The sequence below is a fragment of the Scyliorhinus torazame genome, chromosome 15 (genome assembly GCF_047496885.1).
Source record: "Scyliorhinus torazame isolate Kashiwa2021f chromosome 15, sScyTor2.1, whole genome shotgun sequence".
Classification (NCBI taxonomy): domain Eukaryota; kingdom Metazoa; phylum Chordata; class Chondrichthyes; order Carcharhiniformes; family Scyliorhinidae; genus Scyliorhinus; species Scyliorhinus torazame.
Genome location: NC_092721.1, coordinates 148,454,310 through 148,466,338, shown reverse-complemented (window position 1 = coordinate 148,466,338; position 12,029 = coordinate 148,454,310). Strand labels below are relative to the sequence as shown.

Here is a 12,029-nt window from a genome sequence, read left to right as displayed (position 1 = left end):
GGGTCTGGTAACCAAGAGACATACCATTCCTGGGGGACACTGTCGGGGGAATGTTGCAGTCTTCTTCCCACACCGGGAAATGTCAAACAAATGCCGTGGGGGCCCAGTAAAGAGCCCAAAAGTCCGTTCCAAACGGGAGCTACCGAATATGCGACCTAGCTCTGCATAGCCGCACCCAGAAGTCTCAATTGCCCCTGTGTTAACCATTCTATAATTCTATGTACTTTAACAACTTGAAACTTTGTGTATCTAGTTTGTTTGTGTCAGAAAATGAATGATTGCAATTCTGAACCTTGTACAAATGCACATTGCTGCAGCAGTGCCAAACCAGCTGAGTGTTTCCAGCATTTTTTGTTTTTATTTCAAAAAAGCACTTTCTCTATTGTGCAACCTTCACAGGTTACAAGAATACCGCAATGATAAGCTTGGAGGCTAGATGAGTGCAAATATATTTTAATGTCACAGGTGTTGAACTTGATCCATCTGCAGGTCTGATCTGCTGCACCAATTCATTTTTCCCAAACTGAATTTTTTGCTCCTCACATTATAAAAGATATGCTTCCCATAGAGGGAGTGCAGATGTACCAGACTGATTCCTGGAGAGAATAGTGCGACCAGGCCTGTATTCACTGCAGTTCAGAAGAATTAGAGGGTTCTCATTGAAATATATAAAATTATGACAGACTGGATGCAGGGATGATGTTTCTCCTGTCTGGGGGAAGTCCAGAACATGGGGTCACAGTCTCTGGATATTAGGTCAGCCATTTAGGACAGAGATGAAGAGTAATCTCTTCACTCAGAGGATGGTGAACCTGTGGAATTCTCTACTACAGAAGGGTGTGGAGGTCAAGTCACTGAATATAATTAAGAAGGAAATGGATTTTTACATTCTAATGGCATCAATGGGTATTGGGGCAGAGCAGGAGTACAGCGTTGAGATAGAGGATCACCCATTATCACATTGAATGACCAAGCAAACTCAATGGGCCGATTAGCCTATCCCTCCTCTCTTCTCTGTTTCTATGCCGTCTCACCACCAAAATACAGGAATTATTCAGCCTTTCAACAAGGCCAAGTTAAAATGAATGGAGTTTCAAACATTGTTATTTAATTTGCTATGTCTGGACTCAGTTACTTTTTCATGTTTCCCGAGAGTCTAAGATGTTGGCTCTTCAGATGTTGCAGCAGCACTATTATTTGACAAAACTCTGCTCCTTTGGCTGTTGAGAAAGCAAGTAAAGCTACACAAAGAAACAAACTGCACATTAGTATAGAAAAAAATCAAAGAGGAACTTGGAATTTCATATTTAACAAAGAGTTTGCCCCAGCAGAGCTGGGGTCATATGCTGTACTAATGATTACTGACCTGTGCATTGAATTGGCTGTGTCGAAACAAGCCTAAGTGCATTCACAATTGAGGAAGGTGGTGGTGTAGTGGTAATGTCACTAGACTAATAACCCAGGGACCCAGACTAATGCTCTGGAATCATGGGTTCTAATTCCATCATGGCAGCTGATGGAATTAAAATTCAATTAATAAATCTGGAATTAAACGCTAGTCTCCGCAACGGTGCCATGAAACTAGTTATCAATTGTCGTAAAAACTCATCTGGTTCACTCATGTCCATTATGGGATATTACGATCCTGTTTTTGTATTTTTGCTTGAGATTTCCTTACCCCTAAATGACCACCTACTGAAACCTCATGCACTACCTGCAAAACCTCCTTTCTGTAACCCACTGGTAATACCACTTGATTAACTTCTGTCTGAATATGCAACGGTCTCCATTTTTTCATTAGTACATTATTTATAATGTAATAACACTTTGGTAAACACTAAGATTCTATTTCTGTATATGCTTTCTGATACAACTGCTTTATCTCTGAATCTTTCTACTGTAATTCTACCAACATTCTTGAACTAAAGATATCCACTTCATCCTTCACATGCTTTTGTTCTTTATCAACCATCTGATCAAATATTGTTTCTGATAACTGAACTTCAGCCATCGTATCGGTACTCCTCAAGTTCTCTTCCTCCTGTCTCAACCTGTGGCTTTCCAATCTCATCACCACACAATCCTGAAACACCCCAGGATATGCTTTTTGCAACTGTCCGACTTTCCACCGGCTTTTAAACAGTAGGCATCACTCCCACCTGTGATCCAGCTATATCATTACCCAGGATAAATTGTACCCCGGAAAAAGGTCATTTTTCTATCACTCCGACTTTAATCTTACTTTACATAGTGGCATACTACAGCTCTCACTACTAATTCCACATGTTACCACCTTTTCTGGAAATACTCTTTCTGAACTACATATCCCCTTATCTCTCACAACTAAAGATTGACTTGCTGTTGTATTCCATAAAATCTTAATCTTCTTACCTACTCCACTTTGTACACACATGTAAACCTTCCCCATACAAATAAAATCTTCTGACACCTGCTTATCCACCAATTTCTGATGAGGCTGTACACTCCGTTGCACCTCTTCCACTGGAACCATGTTTTTTTTTTACCATGTTAATGGACCCCACTGGCTTATCTTGTTTTAACGAGTCTGACTTCTCAGTACTTAAACCACCAACGTTGAGTCTTCGTGTCTCCCATTTTATGACAATGAAAACATTTAAGTTTTCTTATCTCTCTTCCACTATCATAGGTTTCCTTTATAACCCAAGGCTAACACGCCTTACTGTCTCCAACTAGACACCCTTTGCCTCATTTCCCCAGTTTCTATCCTTCACAAATTGAAATTGTCGAAAACCAAACTTTGCTTTATGACCCAATTCAAACTCATTGGCCATTTCTGTGGCTGGTCTTGCAGTTTTAACTCTTTGCTCTTCCACATAAGTTCTCACTACTGCGGGAAGTGAATCTTTAAATTCCTCCAAAATAATTATTTCCCTAAGAACGTCATATGTTTGGTCCATTTTTAATGCTGTTGTGCACCTATCAAAATTATTTTGTTTAATTCATGTCTGGCCTGATTCTTTCCTTAAATTTCTGTCTGGAGGCTCCTGGCACTAGTTCACATAAACCACAATGTGTTTTTTCTCACCTCCTCACAATCCCTAGATACCTCCTCTGATAGTGATGCAAACACTTCACTAACTTTACCTGCCAACTTTGTTTGAACCAACACTACCCACATGGTCTTTGGCCAATCCAATTACTTCGCCACTTTTCAAATGAAATTTCAATAAAAGCTTCCAAATCTTTCTTGTCAAATTGTGGCAGTGCTTGAATATATTTAAACATATCCCTGCTAGACATTGGTGCAGTAGGGGTTAAAAGCCTGGGTTTCTCCTTCCTCTAGACTTTCCTCAGGTTCTGCCTTTAACTCCAATGTTTTCCATCAATCTCTTTGCAGTTTCAGAAGTTGGAATTCTCTTTATCCTTTGCTCCTCTCTCTTTTTCTTATCCCTTTCTTCCTTTGCCAATTTTTCCATTTCTACCTCAAGCTTCCTCCTTTCCAATTCCTTTTGAAAACCCCTCTCTCTTTCCTTTTCTTCTGCCATAGCCACTCTCCTTTTCTTTTTCCTACACTCCTAATTGTTTCATTTGTAATTAAATTCTAGCTAATTCTATTGATTCAGGCTGTATCTAATTGTTTCATTTGTAATTAAATTCTAGCTAATTCTATTGATTCAGGCTGTATCTGTTTAAATGCTGAACTGTTGGTTGTATTATCTCTATCTTCCTCACCCCTTCAGATATAGTTGACTGCAGCTTGTCTGCCAAACCCAAAAGTTTTGTTTTTGTCACCCTTTGTAAACTAGCTGAAGTGGCCTCTTTCACACAAAGGAAAATGTTTGCAACTGTACTTCATGTACCACTTGAAAGAAAACCCCGGTTCCCCCATGTACCACTTGAAAGAAAGCCCTGGTTCCCCCCACACTCACTCTTTAAATTCATTAATCCCAAACTAAACAAGGAGTTATATTTTTAAATCCCGGTAAAGAGTCCCCAATTTTATAATGATAGCGGATCAGACACCAATAGAACATAGTGTAGAAGGAGGCCATTTAGCCCATCGAGTCTGCACCGACCCACTTAAGCCCTCACTTCCACCCTATCCTCACAACCCAATAACCCCATCTAACCTTTTTGGACACTCATGGCCAATCCACCTAACCTGCACCTCTTTGGACTGTGGGAGGAAACCCACGCAGACACTTGGAGAACGTGCAGACTCTGCACAGAAAGTGACCCAGCAGGGAATCGAACCTGGAACTCTGGTGCTGTGAAGCCACATGTGCTACTGTGCTGTCCGAGGCTAGGATACTGAATGGAAACCCCAACATTTTTTAAATATGCAAGACTGTGAGGAAAGGATATAATCTAAACAATGCTAATCAATACAGTGACACAATAATCCTTAATTGCTATCTTTATTTCCACTCAACAAAATCATCTTGGGTCCCGGTCCACTTGTAAATACAGATAGCACACAGGAATACTTGCTGTATAGAGATGTCTTGGATACTCCACTTTGATAAAGAGAGATTTTTTTAGATGGCTTAAAGAAAAAGACCCAACACCCTGTCAGAAAATATGCAAAATCTCTGGCTGTATTTTTTCAGAAACCTTCTCCGCTCACCTTCCAGCCAAAAAACTGAAACCTTAACATCTGACTGCTTCAATCCTGGCTCCTCCCATTAACTGCATCTTACTAAACTGAACACACTGACTCTAATTCACACTCCGCAGGGACCTCTTAATATAAATAAAAGTCTATTCACCCGATCTTTTATGATGCTTTAATTGCACCCCTGGCTCTAAAAAGCCTAGCTGTCTTCCAAACCAGGATTTTTAAAAACATGGCTGCAGCTAACCCAGGCTTTTAACCCCACTGCACCAAATACATATAATGTAATATATTTGAAATTTCTACATTCATCACAGGCAAGATATCTGCCATCCTTACCCGTTATGGCTTCAATGTGACTCCAGATCCACAATAGTGCGATTATCTTTTAACTGCGCCATGAAATGGCCTGGCAAGCCATTCAGCTCAAGGGTATTTTGGGATGGGAAACAAATGTTGGACTTGCCAGTGACGCTCACCTTCTGTGAAAGAATGAGAAAGCATTTAATTATTAGGAAGTCATTATAATCTTGCCAGAGGGTAAGCAAATATTCCTGAAAGATTGAATGATGTATTTTTGTTTCCCCTTTAGGCTCTGAAACACCAGGAGAAAGTTCAAATAGTGATTCCCTTCTTGAGTGGCTTAACACATTTCGGCGGACAGGAAATGCCACCCGCAGTGGACAAAGTGGAAACCAGACATGGAGAGCAGTTAGTAGGACAAATCCCAACAGTGGCGAGTTTCGCTTCAGCCTAGAAATCAACATTAATCATGAGCATGAATCTGGAACTGGTCAGTCTTTGGACACATCTGCACTAGAAAATAACAGGAACCAAAACACAGAAAATGCCCAATCACAAAGTTTGTTGAATCCCGTTGCTAGTCGCACAAGAAGTCGAACTCGAGCCCAACTCCAACTGGCTGATGAACAGACAAACTCTGAAAGTAATTTTGGAGGCACATTGAGGATTGAGGAAGTTGAAACCATGGAAGTTACTCCACCTTTAGCTCGAAGGAGTATCAGAAGTGAAACTATTGCAAGAACCACAGGTAGGCAGAGGCCCAGGCGGCAAGGTGTAAATCGACAAGCAGGTTTAAGTGTAGCTGTTGAACGACAAATTGGTAGACGAAGAGCAGGGCAACATAATGTTAGAACAATACATGAAGAGGGGCAGCAAGATTGGAGTGAACCTGTAGAGTTGCAAAGGGACAACATTCAAACCAGAGTGAGAAACCGTAATGTGCACAGGCAAATGGAACAACGCAGATCTTCTCAAAATTTTCACAACCAACGAAGTCGATCGCCTTTGCGAAGAGAAAGTGTTACTGTAAATTCTTTGGCCGGGCCTCTATCCCACCAGGAAGATAATTTACATCCAAGACAGAGCACTAGAAGGCAACAGACAATGGACCAATCTACCATGACTACTGAGGAACTGCAAACTGTTCGTAGCAATCCAACTGCACAGTCAACAACTGGTGGAATGCATAGACAAGAAGCTTTGGATGAAGGAGATTTAAATCATTCCAGTAGATCCTCTGCAGCTGTTCGAAGGCATCCAACTATTATGTTAGATCTTCAGGTTAGGAGGATACGTCCTGGAGAAAACAGAGATCGTGACAGTATTGCTAATAGAACTCGATCCCGTGTCCGAATGGCAGAAAATACAGTGACTTTTGAAAGTGACAGTGGTGGTTTCCGCCGTACTATCTCACGATCTGAGCTTGCAGGTATTAGGACTTATGTTAGTACTATTCGTATACCTCTGCGTAGGATATCTGAAACTGGACTTGGTGAACCATCATCCATAGCCTTGAGGTCAATACTTCGTCAGATTATGACAGGATTTGGTGAACTGAGCTCTCTAATGGAGAATGATTCTGATTCTGAACTTAACCAAAGAGTTCAGCAGAACCCACCTGATAACGCTGATTCAATTAGCTCACAGATCAGTCCAAACAGCAATTTCTTGAATCCAAATAATGAATCAACTGATACATTCACAGGGGACCGCGACCGATCAGGAATGAATGAAAGCACACACAACGAAAGTTTTGATAATGCTGCTGAAAGCAGAGAGACCAGACAAGTTCGAGACACAAATAGTTTAGTAGAAAATGGTACCCTACCAATTTTACGGCTTGCTCACTTCTTTTTGCTGAATGACGATGATGAAGAGGAACGCCAGAGGGGTTTGACCAAAGAACAAATTGACAATCTTTTGACTCGGAATTATGGAAACATCAGTGCAGAGAATGAAGTTAGTAAAACTTGCAGCGTATGTATTAATGAGTATGCAGTTGGGAACAAGCTTAGAAGACTTCCATGTGCACATGAATTTCATATTCATTGTATTGACCGTTGGCTTTCTGAAAACTCTACCTGTCCTATTTGTCGACAGCCTATTTTGGGTTCCAGTAATTGATTGGGGAGGATGCTGTACACAGTATCTTGTCCATTTTGGAAACTTTAAAGCACTAAAAACCTGAGTGATAGGAATTTGTAAAACAAATGTTATAGATTCTATTATAGAACCATGCAATACATTCGTATTGCTTCTTGCTGAAGCTTTATTTTTTTAGACATTTTTTTTGTTGAGCTGAGCACTTTGTCATTGGACTGATTAGAACTGAAAAGTGAACCAAGCTGAAATATATTATTGTACATTATGAATCATATCTAATACATTTGTAGATGCAATTATGGTTTGTAGTGTGCTCTTTTTGTTACAAGATAACAGTGCAAATTAACATAAGGCAATTGTCATTGTCTGACTAATAGTACAAATCACCTGATGAGCAGAACTAAATTGCCCTTAATCATTGTTTATGATATATAAAATAAAACTTTACAGATTGATAAAATGAGCTTGGTATTCTGAAAATAAAAAACATGCCAAACATTTGCATGAGAATATAGACTGATGTTTCTGCCAAATTACAATGAAACTTGCTGACATTTATTGCAAACTCTAAATTTGGAACCAATATTCCAAATAAAGAATTAAAAAAAAAATTTAGAGTACCCAATTCATTTTTTTCCAATTAAGGGGCAATTTAGCATGGCCAATCCACCTACCCTGCACATCTTTGGGTTATGGGGGTGAAACCCACACAAACACAGTGAGAATGTACAAACTCCACATGGACAGTGATCCAGAGCTGGGATCAAACCTGGGACCTCGGCGCCATGAGGCAGCAAAGCTAACCACTGCGCCACCATGCTGCCCTAATAAAGAATAATTTGATGTACTTGTTGCTAATCCATGCCTATAAATGTAATGAAATTTTGTTCCATTCTTCGCTTGTCTTCTCCCCCCTCCCCCGCCCATTCCAGAAAAACTTATGCAGTACTGCCATAAGTTAAGCAAACTTAGGAATCGACCTATGTCAGATTTCTTAATGTTTCCTGAACTCAGTGATCACACATGAACACTGTTTTCTAAATTACTTGACAAATTTATCATTCTAGCACCTATAATGGAAGGCCACCTTGTGGATTAGGTGAGGCAGTGTGCTTTTAAAACCTTCTCTTCGGGATTTCAAAAGCACCTGGAAAGAAAAGCTTTCCTTGCTGTTGGACTTTTTTTTCCCTGAAGTTGAAAACATAATATAAGAATATTAATACAAGGATAGCTTGTATCATAAAATGAAGCAGTTGGAAAAGGAGATGTGGGTTTCAGGATCACATGGTAGTTTGAAACGGTGGTCCATCTTTTGGAGAGTTATTTGTCCAATGACCTCTGGAGACATATTGTCACTTGTCTAAATTTTGTGATGCATTGTACAATAGCAACTTAATAATTCTTCATTTGTCTCTGCCAGATTGCTAAGTCTAACAGTAGCATGGGGTATTAAAGTCCAAGAACATTTACACAGACTCCTTCAGCATTGGCTTCTTGGTTTGACCACTAAGGGGTGCACTAAATTACTCTGGCCGATTTTTGCTGACATCTGCATTCATAGAACAGTAATGGCATCTGTTGACTTGTCCTTAAATGCTGATTATGTGCATGGTGCTACTTCCACTGGGACCTATTGTTGGGTAGTACCTTTTTGTTTCAGGTGGCAGACCCCTTGGCAAGCAAATTGGGGTCCTACAACATACAGTGCCATTTTAAGTTAAAATTAGTTGGATCCATGTGCCATGCACACTCCAACCAGTTTCAGTAGCAGTAGCGATAGAGACCCTGAAAAGATAAGTTTCAAATTATTTTCAGGGACCAAGAGAAGCAGGACTACCTTGAAATGGCTCCAATCTCTCCAGAAGGAGGAGGCTGAACGCATTGGCTGTTCAAAAGTTAAAATCTATTACACTTTCTGGTCACACCAGTTTCCCGTCCCAACAATAAATTCAAAATCAGATCAGACTCCAGTTTAAAAGCTGTGAAGATAGTCCCACCCTAATTTCGATGGAAAATCTTAAACTTTAACACTTAAGAACTGGGCCTTTCTGAAGAGTTGTGAAAGTATTTGGTCTGGTCATAAGCATATTATTCTACCTCAGTTGACCCGCCAGTGTTGCTGCAGGTTTAATTTTACATTTGTCTGAATAATGAGTTTTTTCTTTTTCGTATCAGCAGTGTATTTTGTCTAAACATGGATGTCAACTTTTTTGAGAAGCGCTGGAAATAAAAAAAATTAATACAGTAAAATGTCCCCTCCGGATGAGATTCACGTAGCTATAACATGTGTCGTCTCTGAAGCCGAGGGCAGTTTTGTTATAACACAAAAAACTGAAACACTCTGCGTGTTTGGCAGCATCTGTGGGGAGAGTTAATGTTTCAAGTTCGTATGACTCCTCGACAGAGTTCAGAGTTTTGTTATTTCGCCCATGTGTATGAAATTTGCATAACATTTGCCATCTATGATGGCATGGTAGTTTAACAGCAATTGCCTTACAAAGTAAATTTAATTGTTTCGAAATGTTTCTACATAATTAAAAATAACTTTTTAATATACTGAAGATTAGTTTGTCTTCATTTTCCACTCTATCTGATCAAATACAGCCAATTTCTCCTTTGGAAGCAAGACCTTTTAATGTACCCACTATTCTTCATTCAAAGTTATAGAAAAAAGGCAATATTACACAAATTCCATGCAGGACTTCTCTTTAAAGCAAATGCAAGAAACAAGGTTTGAGTCTGCAAACATTGACTAACCGATTTAATGCTTTTAAAAAAAAAAAAAAGTAGTTTTATTCAGATTTTAACATTTCACAAAACAAACACGTTACACCCTCAAATACAATAAACCCCGCACCAAAACCGCGCTCTTCCCCCCCCCCCCCCCCCCCCCCCCCCACCACCACCACAAACAGTTGACGGTAACTAACTCCGAAATACAAAATAAACAAACCCCATCTATTGTAGAACCCCTCATTTCCCCCCCCCCCCCATAGGGCAAATTTCACCGTCTCAAGGTGTAAGAACTCCATTAGATTCCCCAGCCATGCTAGGGCACAGGGTGGAGAAGCTGACCTCCACACTACCAAACCCGCCTGTGAGCGATGAACGAGGCGAAGGCTAAAACATCTGCCCCCGCTCCCACCTGCAGCTCCGGGACGTCCGATGGCCCCCAGGGGACCCGGCTCCAAATCCATATGCAGGATCGTTGATGTGGTGCTGAAAAACGACCTTCGAAATTTCTCCAACTTCAGGCAGGACCAGAACACGTGCACATGATTAGCCAGGCCCCTCCCATACTTTGCAAGTATCCTCTACCCCTTCAAACAGCCAGTTTCCCTGTGCACCACCGTCAACTGCATCAACCCCAGCCTCGCACATGAGTTCAAGGCATTCACCTTCCGCAGCACCTCACACAACAGTCCCTCCTCCAACACCATCCCAAACCCCTCCTCCTATGACTTGGCCTTAAACCCCCTCCATAGACACCTTATCCTCCTTCAAAATCCTCCCATAAATCGGCGAGATGATCCCACCCTCCAACCCCGGTACCGTCAGCACCTCTTCCAACAATAAGGAGGCAGGCGCTATCAGAAAGGTCGCACAAACCTTCCTAACAATGTCCTGCACCTGCATATACCAAAAACCTCCTCACGCAGAAATCCAGACTTCCTCTCAACTCCTCCAAGCTTGCGAACTGCTCCTCCTGCATCTTCTTCACCCCTCTCTTCCCATCCCCGAAACCTCGCATCCATTCTCCCCGGCTCAAATCTATGTAGCACAGTGGTTAGCACTGTTGCCTCTCAGTGCCAGGGTCCCAAGTTAGATTCCCATTTGGGTCACTGTCTGTGCGTAGTCTGCATGGGTTTCCTCCGGGTGCTCCGGTTTCCTCCCACAAGTCCTGAAAGATGTGCTTGTTCGGTGAATTGGCCAATCTGAATTCTCCTTCTGTGTACCCGAACAGGCGCCGGAATGTGGCGACTAGGGGATTTTCACAGTAACTTCATTGCAGTGTTAAGCCTGCTTGTGACAATAATAAAGGTTGAATATTATGATTCCCGCAGATCAGCAATAGCCTCGACCCCACTCCCAACTAAAGTGCTGCCAAAATTACCTCCAAATCTTCAACGTGGTCACCACCACAGAACTTCACGATTACTTCCCTGGGGCAAAAGGAAGCAGTGTCGTCGTCGCCAATGCCCGCAACCCTGACTCCCTACAAGAACCCGCCTCCATCCTCACCCATTAAGCCTCCCCCTCCCGACTCCAGCCCTGCACATTCTCCGCGATCGCCGCCCAGTAATAATAAGAGGTACAAAAGACTCAACCCCCCAACTGCTGGCCGCTCTGAAGTGCCACCTTCCTTATCCTGGCCACCATCCCTGCCCAAACAAATTATGAAACAAAGTTGTCCAACCCCTTAAAAAAAAGACTTCTGCAAAAAGACCAGGAGGCACTGAAATAATAGAAACCGCGGCAAAATGTTCACCTTAACTGCCTGCACCTGACCTGCCAGCGGCTGTCCCACCTCAAAAATCAGCTTTCACCCTCCCACCCAGACCCGTAAAGCCGTGCCCAAGACTCGTGAAGCCGCGCCCAATTGCGGGCCACCTGCACCGCCAAATTCCTGAAATGGGTGGTTGCCACCTGAAAAGGCAACCTCCCCCCTCCAACCCTCACTCCTGGAGGAGACACCACAAAATAGTTGCTTTCCCCCAAATTCAACTTGTATCCCCAAAATGCCCCAAATCTCTTGAGCAGACCCATTATGCTTCCCACCGAAGAGCTCAGGTCCAAAATATATAACAGCAGATCAACTGTGTACATCCTGTGCTCCAACCCTCCCTGCCAGTACCCCCCTCCCTCCCTGCCTCACTACCCCTTCCATAAATCCAAGCACCTCAGCGCAGTGGCCAAGGGCTCTATCACCAGCGTAAACAGAAGGGGGGACAAGGGTCATCCCTGCCCCATTTCCCGATGTAGCGGAAAATACTCTGAATTCATATCATTCGTTCGCACACACGCC

General features: G+C 42.1%; 1 protein-coding gene across 9 annotated transcripts in view; it reads left to right on the top strand.

The window, feature by feature from the left end:
- Window positions 1-9,559, top strand: part of rnf6 (ring finger protein (C3H2C3 type) 6) — a 97,638-nt gene extending 88,079 nt beyond the window's left edge. For all 9 annotated transcript variants that reach the window (XM_072476898.1, XM_072476901.1, XM_072476895.1 and 6 more), the window contains one exon: window positions 5,190-9,559. In XM_072476898.1, coding sequence (XP_072332999.1) covers window positions 5,190-7,024 — 1,835 coding nt within the window. In that variant the 3' untranslated portion in view covers window positions 7,025-9,559. The remainder of the gene's footprint in view (window positions 1-5,189) is intronic.
- Window positions 9,560-12,029: the final 2,470 nt, after the last annotated feature.